At 43.9% G+C, this 16,480-nt stretch overlaps 1 protein-coding gene across 1 annotated transcript in view; it reads right to left on the bottom strand.

The window, feature by feature from the left end:
• The window catches only part of LOC138958798 (ras-related C3 botulinum toxin substrate 1), a 34,512-nt gene that overhangs the window by 14,324 nt on the left and 3,708 nt on the right, over window positions 1-16,480 (bottom strand). Inside the window, exons 4-7 of the mRNA XM_070330090.1 lie at window positions 15,456-15,518; window positions 12,544-12,678; window positions 11,228-11,369; window positions 9,851-9,852 (exon numbers count right to left, since the gene is read on the bottom strand). Coding sequence (XP_070186191.1) covers window positions 9,851-9,852; window positions 11,228-11,369; window positions 12,544-12,678; window positions 15,456-15,518 — 342 coding nt within the window. The remainder of the gene's footprint in view (window positions 1-9,850; window positions 9,853-11,227; window positions 11,370-12,543; window positions 12,679-15,455; window positions 15,519-16,480) is intronic.

Below are 16,480 nucleotides of genomic sequence, written 5' to 3'. Positions count from 1 at the left end.
TGACGGAAAACCGGGAAACGAGAAACGAGAAACTGACGGTCAACCGGGAGTACACCATCCGAGTACTGATGCTGACCTGTCCGTGGCAAGCCTAAATTTATGTGGAAGGATGTACACGTCATTATATACCGATTATGACATTCCTAGGCCGGATTTACGGATAAACTGAAGAGGAAATCCCCCTTCCTTTCTCTCTGTCTGTTTGTTATCCCGACCGTAGATAATAACCGACGCAGATTGTAAGACTGCAGAATAATCAACTGTCATTAACACAGGCCTGCGGATAAAATAAGTGTTTTGTGGCTAAAAATAAAGTGATAAATAAATAAAAATACCAAAACCCGCTTTTGATAAAAAAAAAAAAGGTACTTGAATTTGGTAAAAATAAAAAGTTTTAAATTGATACGTCTGACAGGTTCGTTGATGATTTCATATCTGGTACAGTGTTACCTGCGATAAAAGAACACCCTTGGTACCAGCCAAAAGTGTCCCCACATGTAGGTGACCTGTCATGACAGGTATGATTTGTTGGTCAGGATACTAAACAAGTGGACCGTGCCACAGAATCGTTTTTTCATTGGGAGGTGTCCTCTCATGGGAGTGTCTCACATGGCAGGTACTACTTTGTGTGCATTTTGTAACTGGTAAAACATCGGAAATATGCAGTTAACGGGAGTATTTGTGAAGTTAATAAATGATTGACTTTCCACAAACAGCGGTGTGACCGTTCAAGGACCAAGAAGGAAAACTCGTGTCTAAGGCCAAAGAAAAACAGTACTCCACATAAGTGGCTTGTAGAGTGTCACGGATTTCAAATCAGTTTGAACTTCCTCGTTCTGTTGGGATTAAAAGTTGCTTATCCAGTCTTTGTTGACATTGATATTGCATTTTTAATTTATTTAACACTATCCGAGTTGTATATTGAACTCACAAGCAGTTTTCAAAGGACACTTGTGGTATTTCTTGACTGCATGTTTTGCTGGGACCAAATGCCGGTTTTGAAAAGCCTGTCATTAGTCCTTTTCAGTCTCATTCTCAAGCAACTACATGTAGCAGCCACGAAAATCATGATTTGCAAGTCAGACCAACCCATTTGTTTGAGTGAAAATTCTGTTTATGTACAATCATGTGCACACACACACACACACACACACGCATGCAGACAAACAGACAGTTACACAGACAAGATTCAACCAATGGATAAAACATCAGTCAAAACTGTAAAGACAGAAAATTATTTATTGTACAGGACTCATGTTTTCTCGATACAGCGATACAGAAAAACACAATGCCAAAGTTTATACAGACTTTTCTTTGTACCAAACCATAGAATGCAATGATCGTTATGTAGTGACCATAGTAAAAATGGAGAGCAACTACCTAGAAAGCCAAGCTTTGAAAGAAAACTAAAAAGACAACAGCGACATATATAAAAACTCACGAGAGCCAACAGGCAACAGCCAGAACCTTAACTCAGTGGAGAAATAACCAAGCAATAGAACCAGAAGCACAAAACATTAAATACAAATTAAATTAAATTAATGATTTTTAATCAACTGAATGAAAATCGTGGAAACTAGCTCCACCAAAAATGCTGTGCTGCAAATGGTTATAACCATCTAAGGTAAATTTCCCTTCCCTAATATTTCTTTGCTTTCTCAAAGACAGCAAAATCAGTAAACACTAGTCAATCAGTATCTTTACCCACCATTGTTCAAGGTTTCAAGAGGAAGGTGCAAAATGTCTCATACTTCAATAATCATTAGCCAATTAGAACTGTTACGATACTGTTATATTTGTTACAAATGCTGCAATACATACTACAAATTAGTTACAGAGTGAAAGGCCAAGCTTAATGAATGTCCTAGTTTACTAATGCAAACGTAAATGAAAGAGTGACAAATCAAATTAGCCAAAAATAGCACACATAACTCTAGTACACTACAGCTGCGTGAAGAAATATTGAGAAGGAAAGAGAGCATGGGTGCATATTTGTGTGTTCTGGGGTGGAAAATACTGGAAAAAATGGAACAAAAGTGTGTTTCGTTCAATGACAAAAAAGAAAAAAAAAAGGAAACAAAACACAAATAAAAATTACTAGCCCGGACACAGAAATGTTCCCTTACGAAATAAAGTCACTTTTATAAGCAAACAAAGAGACAAACCAATTCATTACCAACAGAAAATAATTACACCAACCATGTTCAGAACATAAGCTTTACTGCAGTTATCAAAATGCTTCATGAAAATCCTATGTTAAGTATAATGGAAAATTTCCTAAATAAATTATCATTTAATTAATATACTTACCCGAATCACATTAGCATTGAGTCACCTGAGATGCTTATCACTGAAAAACGCTTACCCGGCTAAAGAATTTAAAGGGAAGCAACCCCATCACCAAAACGAAAGTGAAAGTAGCTTTGGTAATGGGCCAGTACACCGGGAGTTACCTCCCATACGGGTGTATGCCACGTCACTTCCTCTAGGAACACGTGCCTATTATCATACGGCTTTAAAAAATCTTAAAACCATAAGCGGGGCAGGTGGGAGGGAATACAGTATGTGATTCGGGTAAGTATATTAATTAAATGATAATTTATTTAGGAAATTTTCCATTTAATATCATATTCTTACTCCGAATCACATTAGCAGATAACATCAACAAGGCGGTGGGCTAGAAATGAATCAAAACTCACCATCAAGTTCTGGACAGGAACTGGCCTGCTGCTATGAGCGCTGGAAGGCCTCTGGAGCCATCCTGTCGAAGAGCTGTGACGTCCCGAAGATAAAAGTTTATGAAAACATCTTCGGAACGCCAATACGCAGTTGTCAGCACCTCCTCTAGACGTCTGGAGCGCAGAACTGCCAGAGAGGATGCCCACGCCCTCGTCTCATGGGCTCGGGCCGAGTCAAGTGGCAAGGAGGGCATAACCCCCCCCCTCTTTGTGCGCCTCCACTCATAAGCCTGCTTGATGAGCGAGGACACCCACCGGGCCAACGTTACCTTCGACAAATCTTTCTCGCGCCTAGTAAGGAGAGAGATAAACAACAACTTCTGAGAACTAGACCGAATCGGCTGAGTCCGGGCTAAGTACAGACGAAGTGCCCTCACAGGGCAATTGACCGAATCGGGGTCACCCGGGGCCAACGCGCTGGTCAGAGCCTTAACTCTAACCAGCGGAGAGGCCTGCCCCGGAGACTGATTCTTGGCCAGGAAATCAGGCCGGAAACGCAAAGATGCGGAACCGTCCGGCTCAAAGGAGATATCTCCAGGCTGACCCGACAGGGCGTGGACCTCGCTACCCCGTCGGGCCGTAGCCAACAAAAGGAGAAACAGCGCTTTGCGAGTGACATTGAACAGACTGGCCTCGCTTAAAGGCTCAAAATCCGCAGAACGAAGGAATTCCAGGATTAAAAACAAGTCCCACTTGGGAGCGGGCAAACGAGCTTTAGCTTCCTTAAGAGCAGCCCCTTTAATGACTGCAGCTATAACGCCCCCGACTCGAACAGAACGACCAATCTGCTGAAGAGTCGCCGAGATAGCGGAGCGCCGGACCCTCAACGAGGAGACTGAGGCGCCCTGTGAAGACATGAAAGAGAGGTGGTTAGCGACCTGAATAGAGCGCGGAGCCACCGAACTCACCCCTCTAGCTGAACACCAGGCAGTCCATGCCTTCCAGTGGGAAGCATAAACTGAAGAGGTGGACGCTCTATGCGAGCGAGCCACCAAGTCCAGAGTCAAAGACGACGCCCCAGAGCGCTTCAGCGAGTCCCGAACAACTTCCACACGTGAAGCTTCAGAAGACTGGGCTCCTCGTGTGGAATGCCTGTTCGGGGCTGCACTAGTTCCCCTCGCACGAGTGCGAGAGGAATGGGGGGCCCTTGGGCAAGCCGAAGAAGATCTGGAAACCAGACCTGCGACGGCCACAGAGGAGCGACCAGAAGAAGAAGGGCCGGCTCCTCCATCTCCGCTTTCCGGATTACTCGGCTGAGTAACGGAAAGGGAGGAGTCTGAAGATCTGTATGTGCCCCCCAACCCTCCCTGGACGCATCTGTAAAGAGGTCCAGGTCGGGGAGGGGCACGACGATCGGAACACCTCTGCAGACCCACTCCGTGTGCAACCACGGAAGGGTCGCAGACTGGAACCATCCCTGCAAAGGGATGAGGGCGTCCCAGTCCACCAGAGGAGAGTCCACAAACGGCTTCAGCGCGAACTGAAGCGGACATTTGTGGACCCGGCCCAGTGAAACCAGAAGAGCCATAGACTCCATCTGCCCCAAGATGGAGGCGAGCGAGCGGATGGAAGCCATCAGGAGAGGTAAAGTGGAGCGAATCTGAGCTTGGAGCTTGTCCACCCTTCTCTGAGAAGGCTGGACAGTCCAAGCGACCGTGTCGAAAGACATCCCCAGATAAGTGAATGTCTGTGACGGGGTCAGCTCCGACTTTACCCGGTTGATCGAGAACCCCAACCAGTTGGATTCTCGAAGAACCGTCAGGGTATCCTGCGAACAGCCGCTCTGGGACTGGTTCATGATGAGCCAGTCGTCCAGATAAGCCCGCAGACGGATACCCTGGGACCTCACCAGTGCACAGACCTGTCTCACCACCATGGTAAAAATCCACAGTGCGAGAGACAGCCCGAAAGGGAGTGCGCGAAACTGGTAGATCTGATCTCCCCACCGGAAATGAAGCCATTTCTGGTCGGTCGGATGCATAAGAATGTGAAAGTATGCGTCCGTGAGATCGATCGAGGTCACCCAGTCTCCTGGGCGGAGAGAGTCTCGGACAGAGGCTGGCGTCTCCATCTTGAATTTTATCTCCCTCAAGAAAGTATTGAGGAGAGATAAATCCAACACGGGACGCCATCCTCCTGATGCTTTGGGAACAGCGACCAGACGCCCGTAAAATCCCAGGGAGCTGTGGACCCGAACTCTCTCCACCGCGCCCTTCTGCTCCAGGGAGGCAATTTCCGACTGCAAGACGGAACGTGCTTCCTGCGAGAAGGGGGGCTTGAACCGCGGAGGCACTCGGGTAAGAGGCGCCTTTTCCTCCCGCCAGAGTAGACGGAAGCCCGAACTCACCACTCCCACAATCCATTGGCTGTCTACTACCGACATCCAACGAGAAAGTGCCCGGGAGGGGCCTCCCGCCATCACCAAGGTGGAGGGCGGGAGGGAGGTGAGATCGGGAGCGCTTCATTGGGGGTGTGGCTTACTTCCAGAGCCGCCACGCCCCCTCCCCGATGCCGTCCTCTTCTTCCCACCACGAGCGGCCGGCGAAGCCTGCCGCTTCTGAGCTGGCTTGGGGTTAGACGATGTCTGAGCCTGCTTCTGTTTAGAAGGCTGAGACTGTTTCACCCCCTTCAGAGTGTAGTCAAGGAACTGACTGTCCTTGTTTGACTGAATCTCCTTCTGTCTGGCATCCAGTGCCAGCGGACAGAAGAGAGACTCCTCTGAGACCGGGGAGACTCTCAAGGTCTCCCTAGTAGCCAGCTCCGTGAATTGGGACTGCGAGAGGAAGAGATCCCTCCTGCAGAGTACCGCTTGGGTGTACTGCAGGGAGGAAAGACGCAATTGTTCCTCATTGACCTTGGCCAATGCGGTCAAAAGCGCAGAGACATCGTCCGCATTCTGTTCTTCACTGAGAGTGAAAGGAACTAGCGAATCGGTCAATGCCCGAGACAGAGCCCGAACGAGAGTCTCCGCAATGGAGGACAGTTCGATCTGCCGACGTCCAACCTCCTCAGCAGAGAGGAGGGAAGCCTCGGAAACCGGCAAAACCGAATCACGCTTGATCGGTTTAGTCAGAAGAGGCAGCAATTCCCGGGAAACCGGAAGGGTAGCCCTAGGGAGTGCAAAAGACGCCAGCCAATTCTGGCTCTGATTGGGCATGCCAAGCTTCCTATTGGCCGTAGGCACGAAGGAAGAGGCTTGGGCAGCTGAAGCCACCCACTGCTGAGCTGATTCCGGAACTGGACCAAAAGGAAGCAGTAACGGAACAGGCACTGGCCGAATACCACTCCCCGCATGTGCTGGACGAACCAGTGAATGCGAAAGTTGGTAAGCCACTGACGGAGACTCGGCGAACCGGAAGGAAGAAACATCCTCCTGTGCCGGCCGGAAGTCCGCCATGGCAGAAGGAACGAATGATGCGGAAGAGTCCGCAGCCACCACCCCTTCAGGAAAATAACGAGACGTTACTTCCGCCGCGACGTCAAGAACAGACTTGAGCTTCGACGGAAACACGCCCCGCGACTCCTCGCTGACCACTGATGGAGCATCAGAATAGTCACACGTGGAACCATGACCGAAGTCACCAGTTCCGGAAGCAGAAGCATGCCCTGGCAAACCGGAAACCGGAAAAGCCTGAGCACTAACGTCATCCTGCCGCCCAAAACCCTGTGAAGGTAAAGGGTAAGCAGGACGACCATCCGCAAAAACCGGAGCTGGATGAGCTGACGTCACTCCCCCGACTGAGTGGAGTGATGCCTGCTCAAGCCTAGGCGCTTGAAAGCCGGAAGGCGCACGCTGTAATCCACTATCTGGTATCCGGAAGGAACCACCAGAAGAGGAAGAAGCGTTTCCGGCCGAAACCGGAAGTGTAGTCAACGGAACCGCAAAATGCGGAAGTGAAGACTGCACTGGTTGACTTCGCGATCCGGAAGGACCGGAAGTCAGTGAATACTCCATCCTGCCGCGACCGCCGTAGCGTGCCGGAGCGGACGGATCATCACTTCCGGCAAGTGCCGGAAATGCGGCAGTCGAAACCGACTGCCGCCGCTGTTCGAACAAGTCCGGGGCCTCGTAGGTTATCGCCGGAAATGAAAGATCAGCAAGGTATCGGTCGTGACCCGATGCGAAAGAGCTGTCCCCCGAAGGAGAACGTCCAGGCGCCTCACGAGGGCTATCGGACCAGCTCTGCTTACCAACCGACGCTGAAGAGGGAGGACGCTGCTCCAAGCCGGAAGTGGAGGACAAAGACACGGAAGCCAATGCCCGGACGTCACTGCCAGATGCCGGAAACGCCGAACTGCTGGCGACGGAACGCTGAAATTCTGCCTGCACCAAGCTGCGGATTTCTGGAACCAGTGACTTTAACAGAGAGGAAACCAACGCACCTTGTCCAGGTGCTAACAAAGAAGACGAAGTCTCCGATGTAGAGACAGGTGCAGAAGTAACAGTAGCGCTAGGCGCCGCAAAAGAAGCAGAAGTAGTAACAGCGCTAGGCGCCGAAATTGGTACAGCCAACAAAGTGTTACGCTCTTGGTCTGTAACAAGTAACGTTGCTTTGGAAGAGGAAGACTTAGCCTTAATTTTCCCCTTGGGGTCCGACTTGCCACGGCGCTTGTCTGAATCAGACATGTTGACAACAACACGTGGCAACGCGAAAAAATTTACTGAAACATAAGTCTAAACGACTGGAAAATTCAGTAAACACACGCACTAATGCGTTAACAAAATACTATAGCTAAACTTGCCCCACAAGCAGAGGCACGGAGAGCTACAAACAAAGTCACACGAGCTAGAAAACTAACTCACACAACAAAATGGCGACACGCAAGACACTGACACAAACGTCAACAACACGTGGCAAAGTAAAAAGATTTACTGAAACGTAAGTCAAAACGACTGAAAACACAGTAAACACACACGCTTACGCGTCAACAAAATACTAAAGCTACACTTGCCCAAACAGAAAGAGGGCACGCAGAGCTACTAGCAAAGTCACACGAGTTAGCTAACTAACTCACACAACAAAATGGCGAAACACGCAAGTCACTGACACACAAGTCCGTAAAAAACGGACAACGTACAGTAACGAAACAGCGCAAACAACCAACAACAAACGGGAACGAGCTCACCAAACTGTAGGCAAGGCGAGCAGACAAGCTGGGTAACGTGGCCGGCGGGTGTCACTCAAACACACAAGGTCAGCCACAGAGCGTCAAAAAGTGAACCGTCCTCTCCGAGGTGAAAAAGACGTATGATAATAGGCACGTGTTCCTAGAGGAAGTGACGTGGCATACACCCGTATGGGAGGTAACTCCCGGTGTACTGGCCCATTACCAAAGCTACTTTCACTTTCGTTTTGGTGATGGGGTTGCTTCCCTTTAAATTCTTTAGCCGGGTAAGCGTTTTTCAGTGATAAGCATCTCAGGTGACTCAATGCTAATGTGATTCGGAGTAAGAATATGATATTAAATGGGGTTTAAAAAAAAAAATGGGTGGTGAGCATGACCATGTTTCATACATTTAACTGCCACATGAACTCAAAATGTCAGATGTCTGCTGTGTCTGTTTTTGTGTGTGTCATTTTGTTTTCGTTTTTGTGTGAATCTGTTTTTCTTATGAATCAAAACAAACATGATCTGAACACGGACTGATTTTGTAAGACACAGATTACAAAAGACATAGAAAAAAATACACAGCATCCCTGTTACTCACTGTTCTCAATTAGATATAAAACATGCTGACAACGATTTTCAAAAAAGAACTTTAAAAAATAAAATAAAGGCAGATGCATATATATATAAGACATTTCGGGGTCAAAACAAAGAAGAGGCTTTTATGTACAAAGTTAATATAAAAACTGTACATAATCAATTCATTATATCTTGAGAAAAGCAATAGTCAGCAACAACCAAATCATAAAACTCATTTTTTTTTTCTGTTTGGTCCAAAGCCTTTTCTTTACAAAAACATCACATTTTCCTTCCCAAATCATCATCTTCTCCAAGCAGAAATTCGTAAAAATCACAAATCCCTCCATCCTAACTGATTTCAGAACTTCTTAAACTTTTCACTTGTATGCAAACTTATATTAAGTCAGCAAAAATTGTTTCATCTTCAACACTATTGCATTTCTCTTGCAGTGCAAAATGATTACATGTCTAACCAAACATTCTGAAATATAATGAATCCCCAACCATTTTCTTTAGCTGTCTACCCTTTCACTTTCGTTTCAAACCCTCTGTGTGATGTGTGTAAATTGGTGCAATTGCAAACAATGCAAAGAGATTTTCAACATGAGAACACAGGCTGGAACCCTGCATCTGAAAAACTAACTCACTGCAAAGCTCCAAGCAAGCGGTTCTCTCAGAAAATCTTCTGGATGTTGTAAATATAATTTGTCACACATGATAACAAACAAACACAAATTCCAAGGACTTCTGAATATTTATTTTGAGAAAAGATAAATTAGTAACTTTTTAAATTTTGTAAAAACATTTTTCGGTAACAAAGAATAGAGATTAGAAACTGAAGTTCACAGACACTACATATGAGTACATAATAACCATGAATTTTTTTTTTTTTTTACACTTTCTAAACTTTTTAATGAGTTTCTTGAGTTTATGTTACTTTTCATTTTATGTTTATTTGTGTAATCTGGATTTGAAACCTGACCTTTATTACAAAGAAAAGACGAAATAAACATGCTTCAAAGAGCAAATATATAAAATGTAAAACTTCCTCTTATGGGGTGTAGAAGTAGAAAAAGTGGTAGCTGTGAATTTCAAAGAGAAAAGATAATTGCTTGCACCACATGTACTCAAAGTAAACAGCTGAACATTATACAACAGAAGTCGCAGTACGATTCCTTCAAAAGACGAAAGCATCAGAAATATAAATGAAACCGATAAAACCACAGGCAATGGCGTAATGCATTTCTATTGAAGTATTGGACACCTTGTGCTAAATGATTAGATCAGTCACAGCAAAGAGAAAATAACAAGCAGTTTCAGGTATTCTCCCAAAGCATAGCAATTTCAGACTGACATGCAGAAGAACAATCTGACTGAGGCGTTGGTCATTACACACGCACACAAAAACAAGACTTCCATGATACACCTATTGACTTAAGAATTGCTGACAATGAATATTGAGCTTTCAGCCATGTGTGTTTATCAATACAAATGACGCCATGGGTTTTAAGGTGAGATTACAAGCTATATATATGGGGAAGGTGTATTTGGCCCCTCTGCGAAGTCAGAACTATCAGTCATAAAATGATTTTGTGATCTTATTACCCTCTCATCATCCACATATCACACTTTAAATGAACAATGATCTCGGGTCACTTCTTCTTCCTGGTTCGTTGCATGGAAGCACTGGTCACCATAATTAACCTTTTTGTTTCACAAGAACTTACCAACTTACGGGATGATTTGTGATTCTGTGCATACACTGATACAGTTCAAAATTCACGAACATCTAAAGTTCAGCCAGAATATTAAAACTTTTTAGCCCTTCTGACATTAACAGTAGCATCAGTAAGAAAAAAATCAGAAAGAAATGCATAATTCTCTCAAAAAGTAACAGTAAAAGAACAAACAAACTAACAAAAAGTAGTTAAAACAGTAACACCACTTTTAAAACAACATAATTCCAGGGAAAAGAGGCAACAGACCGGTTTCAAGAGAACAATTGTAACCACATTTAAGAGAACAGCTTTTAAACCACAATCAAAGAGAACATTTTTAAATCCAGCAGAGCCTAACTTTGGGGGGGACAGACAATCGCAGATTCACAATCAAGACCATCATGATGAGAACAAACACGCCACAGAACCAGAAGCAAAACCACCAGTCGACCAGCCAGAAGTTAACAAACGTCAAGTTCTGCTACAATGATGTCTACGTACGGCAACTGGAGGAAAGAGAAAACTACTACACGACCATGCAAGAAGAAAATGCTGTATTGCCAAAGCCACAGTGATATTCAGTTCCGTCTCTTTGAACTGAACTCTTTTTGATCTCTTGGAAAACTGCTTAGCCTTTTCTGATTTTTCCCCCCCATTGAATACTTCATACAATTTTAATGCCCATATAATGGTACAGAAAATCAATGAGCCTGGGCCCCCTAATGAAATCAAAGTTAATAATTAAAAGTTAGACGTTTATGATACAGAAATATTTTACAGCGATAAGAACTTGTATACAGAAGGCTAGTCTGAATCTGATGCACATTTGTACAGGAATGGCAAAGATGAATGTTCATTTACATAAATATACATACGCCAAAAATAACCAGCCTAATAATGTTTGTGCCTTACAGCTTGCCCCCCTAATGCATCATGCATACCGATTTTTTTTTTTAGTAAATGTAGAAAACAAGCCTAACTACCAAGATGCAGATCGATCAACGTCTTCCCTTCCACCCTCCCCATCCCCGGTTCTTAACAAGTACCGTCTTTAGCTGTCACCAGCCATTCACAATATCAGACAGGTCTTCTTCTTCTTTGGTTTGGGTTTGGGGCACAGCACCGCCCTGATGGCTTCGTCAAACACGTTCTTGAGTCCTTTCTGTGTCAGCGCAGAGCATTCCAAGTACTTGACTGCGTTGATCTCCTTGGCCATGGATAGACCCTGAAACCGATGGACAGTTATGTTAGTTGTAACATGTTAAATGCTGTTCACATGGCAGACTTTCAACCAACTTTCCCCCCAAAATTTAGTTGATTTGAAGTCGCACCCGAAGAATGTGAGGCCAAGTCAACGAAAAGTCTGTCCTTTCAACGGTCCCAACAATTTAGTTCAGATTCAGCAGCGACTTGAATACTCAGTTGAGCCCTGCTCCCCTCATCAGCTAGTTACAAATGACTCACGGCAGACTTTTACCATCACGATTTTTGGGTTAGGTCCAGCCGGAAAACAACAAAGGCGATTGGACAGGTCCAATTGTGCAAGTCAGCAGAGAGTCCTTGCTTAAAATCAGATTGAGTGTAAGGGCTGTTCACATGGGCAGCGATTTTCAACTGACTTGTTTCTGACAAAAATTACTTGAAAGTTGGAAGAAAGTTGGTTGTAAGTCTGCCATGTAAACAGCGCTTTAGCTATGAGTCAGTAATGACTACATTATCAAGAGTTGGGGGACATTTCAGTTCCACTGTTGACTCTGTGGCTTATCACCAGGTCCTACGATACAATCTCTTATTGATGGCTGAAGTTTATCTGACAGTTAAATTAGCCGATCACTTGAATGACTTCCCTCACTTGGTGTTTAAAAACAGACACACATGCGCACACACATACACTCTCTACCACAACAAACAGAGCATTCAAACTGCTAAAACTGTTTAAGATTCCGAAGTATTTAAACCCTGCAAGATCAGTACTGACACCAAAGTTGCAGATTTGTTTTTAATGTGCGGGTACACTGCATGTACGCATACAGATATATGTGCATGACTGTGTGTACCTGCAGCCCATATTTTCTTTCTTGCCTGCTTCTCTTTCGCACACAGTAACTGTCCTCCCCATAAAACAGACCCAGAGAACACTAACTGAACTAGAAAAGCAATGCACCAAAAAGATCTAAATTTCAAGGTACAATAGGTCAAGTGAAGTAGGACCTGGACTGAAAACATGTATAGGTCTAAATGTCCTTGCTACAATAAAAAAAAAGTTCAGCCAGTCTACATGTCAAAACTATTGGACCATCGACCAGCCGGGGGTGGGGGTGGTTATGGTGGCAGAGCAATGCGTCAGATAAAAAAAGTATGCGTCAGTTACCAGAGACAGAACAACATTGAAATGTTACCTGTGGGTAAGTGATAGGGGACAGCTTTTTCTCCTTGAGTTTCTCAATGGTTTCCTTATCCTCCCGCAAGTCCAGCTTGGTCCCCACCAGGATGATGGGTGTGTTGGGGCAATGGTGGCTCACCTCCGGGTACCACTGCAAACATCATACACATCAGGATGACTTTCTATTTCAATGCAAAAAAACCACCGGTGATAGCAATCAGAATGGACAAGCCTATTAATGAAATGTTAATGTTATTGTATATGGGTCATTCTCAGAAATGGTGGTCCAAAGTGTTACATACAAAGTAAAAAATAAAGTGTCAAGAAATACAAAATAATTGTTTTTACTATGAAGTCTATTGTTTGCTATACATAATAATGCAAAAATTAGACAAAAAGAGTAATTGGTTGCTGAATAAGAGACGTTTTAAAGTGTTGTATTTACGTGATGAATGTTGTAACATGGAAACCAAATTCCAACTTTAAACCACCTAAGCCTTCAATCCTTTGTGCATTTTTTATCAGTTCTGCAGTATTTTTGTGTTCTACCCAACACATTCTAGTTATGAAAGGTAAGGACTTCAACTAATATTGGTAAAAAAATGACATTTGGAACTGACTAAGGTGAATGTCGCAACACAGAAACGAAATGCTTGAACCACTTTCGGTTCCTGTGCGACAGACATGAATCTGCACTGTTTGGCCTTTTCTGCCGGCAAAACCCGTCTGACCCAAATTAACTACACAAAACACAATTCGTCAGAGTTTGCTGTATTTGTTGAAAGTTCCTGTTGCGTTCAGATTACCCATTTTAAGTACTTGATGAATGTCGAACATCGACAATCAGAGGATACGAAAACTTCTTGGCTGCTTTGTTCCGCTAAACTTCGCGCTTTGAGAGACTGTTTGCACTCGATATCCTTCCGACACTACATTGTCGCCATCCGCGGTGTGTAAGTTTGTGACAAAGCTTTGCAGGCTCGACTATTAAGTAACAAGAAGGGCAAAGCCCATACGACTCACATGCTTTACACATTTTTCCTACCAAAATACATGTGACCTTGACCCAAGGTCAAGGTCATCCAAGGTCATGCAACACAAAGCTGTTAATTCAAGACATAGGAAGTACAATGGTGCTTATTGGCTCTTTCTACCATGAGATATGGTCACTTTTAGTGGTTCACTACCTTATTTTGGTCACATTTCATAAGGGTCAAAGTGACCTTGACCTTGATCATATGTGACCAAATGTGTCTCATGATGAAAGCATAACATGTGCCCCACATAATTTTTAAGTTTGAAACAGTTATCTTCCATAGTTCAGGGTCAAGGTCACTTCAAAATATGTATACAATCCAACTTTGAAGAGCTCCTGTGACCTTGACCTTGAAGCAAGGTAAACCAAACTGGTATCAAAAGATGGGGCTTACTTTGCCCTATATATCATATATAGGTGAGGTATTGAATCTCAAAAACTTCAGAGAAAATGGGAAAAATAGCTGTTTTTTAGGCAACATTTATGGCCCCTGCGACCTTGACCTTGAAGCAAGGTCAAGATGCTATGTATGTTTTTTGGGGCCTTGTCATCATACACCATCTTGCCAAATTTGGTACTGATAGACTGAATAGTGTCCAAGAAATATCCAACGTTAAAGTTTTCCGGACGGACGGACGGACGTCCGGACGGACGGACGGACGGACGGACGACTCGGGTGAGTACATAGACTCACTTTTGCTTCGCATGTGAGTCAAAAACTATCTTCAGTCGTAACGTAGGTCGGGAAACGACGCCATGAGTTTCAGCAAATGATATGATTCTGGTGTTTTCTGTGAATATTTGGCTGTGATTCAAAGGACTATTTTCTTGTTCGAACTTCCTGCGCGCCAAAGAGCTAAAAATAGCCGTGATGTGGCAAAGTCATGGAGCACATTGCTGTCCGATGTTCGCGCGTCGAGTTTGGATACGATGCATTACGACATTCAGAATTTTTTGTTCGAAGCCCGTAACTTCAAATTCAGCGTGAGTTTTTGCAAAGATGTGTTGCTACGTCCAAAACTGAACTCCTGACTGTCGATTGCAGTAATTTGTTGGTGTTTGCATGTTTGCATTTAGCCATGAGACTGAACATATTGTTGATCACGAAAGTCGTGTAACGCTTCGGCGATCCGGAAACGGCTGAACTTCGCAATTGAAAAGCACACAAAAACAACACCAACGTATAGAAATCATTTTTATTGACATACAACAATGCTTTAATGTCTCAGGAATAGATTCAGATGAAAAAAGTCGTGGTAGAAATAATTTTAATTTACTTTTTCATGATTTCAAATGTGTCACCCCTACTCACTCTCACTGGACCACCATTTCTGAGAATGACCCATATATATGCACATCTTGACCAGTCTACTTTCATCAGTTGTTGTTGATGAATGTCATAGTTGCTGAGCATAATAACTCATGTCAGGGTCCCACATCAACATTTAAAACAGTACATATGTTACATTTGCCTTTGTGTTAGCTCACTATGTATCACAAAGGTATCCTACCATGCCATAAAGAACAAGACTACTTCAGTAAGGACTTCCTGCTGAGTCCCAACAAACCATAATGAATAAATACAATTCTGAAAAGCCACATAACATGTTTATGTAAAGAGAACATACTCTTCCCTCTTACTGTACAAAAGAATGAAGCAGAAAGTAAAGTCTGCTGTGGTTTTAAAACTATACAAATAACATCAATAACTGTTGTAGTAAATAATACAGCCATAACCCGATTTAGCTAGATATGAGGTTCACAGTCTCAGTGAGGGAATGTAAAACGGTCGCTCTTCTTTCAGTATGTGATGTCACTACCATGTGGTTAATTTGGGATTTTGCCAATAATACAAATATGTGTTTGAAATACAGTTCTAGACAATCACTTACCTTCGCTCTGACGTTTTCAAAACTGGCAGGACTGATCAAGGAAAAACATATGAGGAACACGTCCTGAAAATAGAAAGAGACCAATCTCAAATGCTAATCACTTCAGAGCAATATTTGCATGCAAGATTAAGAAAGAATTGCACACAACAATGTTGACATATCTATATATATATATACGACTTGTGTCTGTCTGTCTATCTGTGTGTGTGTGTGTGTGTGTGTTTGAGTGTTTGATCGCCATGCACGGCCAAAGTTCTCGATGTATCTGCTTCAAATTTGGTGTCCATATTCAGATACACCCGAAACAAAATCTGGTCGATGAGATATTTCAATATGTGCTCTCAGCGCGCAGCGCTGAACCGATTTTGGTTCCACCTCAGCTATTTTGGTTCCACCTCAGCTACCCGGGCCCCCATACCGACACACCAAAGCCAAAGTTCTCGGTGGATCTTTTTCAAATTTGGACACCGTATTCAGCTACACCCCGGACACAATATCATCGATGAGATATTTCAACACGTGCTCTCAGCGCGCAGCGCTGAACCGAATTTGGTTTTTGTGTTCATTTCACCATTATAAGTAACTCTTCCTTATCTTCTCATCTTCTTCATGTTTTCAGCGTTTACCTCCCTTCCTTCGTATGGTGCACTATAGTATCTTCGGATATTCCCGGCGTTCTGTTACTATTTTTAGAAGGTCACCGCAGTGTCCAGAACGTAAATTGGACCCGTAAATTATCCTCACTGTAAAAGTGCAAAGGTCGAATCAATTTATAGCCACGCGAAAAATACACTGTCATCTATCTCTCTATAGATACGGCTTCTCTGTGTTTGTGTGTGTGTGTGTGTGTGTGTGTGTGTGTGTCTCTATGTGAGCAACACCTGTGCATTGTTCAGTTCTGTTTGTGATGTGGTCTGGCGGCTTTTGTGTAATTTTATGTACTGGCCTTCCTTTGAGAAGCCATAACAGTTCAAAAGGGCTTAGAGATAAGCTCTAACTTGCTCAGTCCTGTTTGAGTGGAGTTC

The sequence above is a fragment of the Littorina saxatilis genome, linkage group LG2 (genome assembly GCF_037325665.1).
Source record: "Littorina saxatilis isolate snail1 linkage group LG2, US_GU_Lsax_2.0, whole genome shotgun sequence".
In the NCBI taxonomy this organism is placed as follows: Eukaryota; Metazoa; Mollusca; class Gastropoda; order Littorinimorpha; family Littorinidae; genus Littorina; species Littorina saxatilis.
The sequence above is the reverse complement of the archived record's forward strand: the minus strand, read 5'-3'. Positions and strand labels throughout refer to the sequence as shown.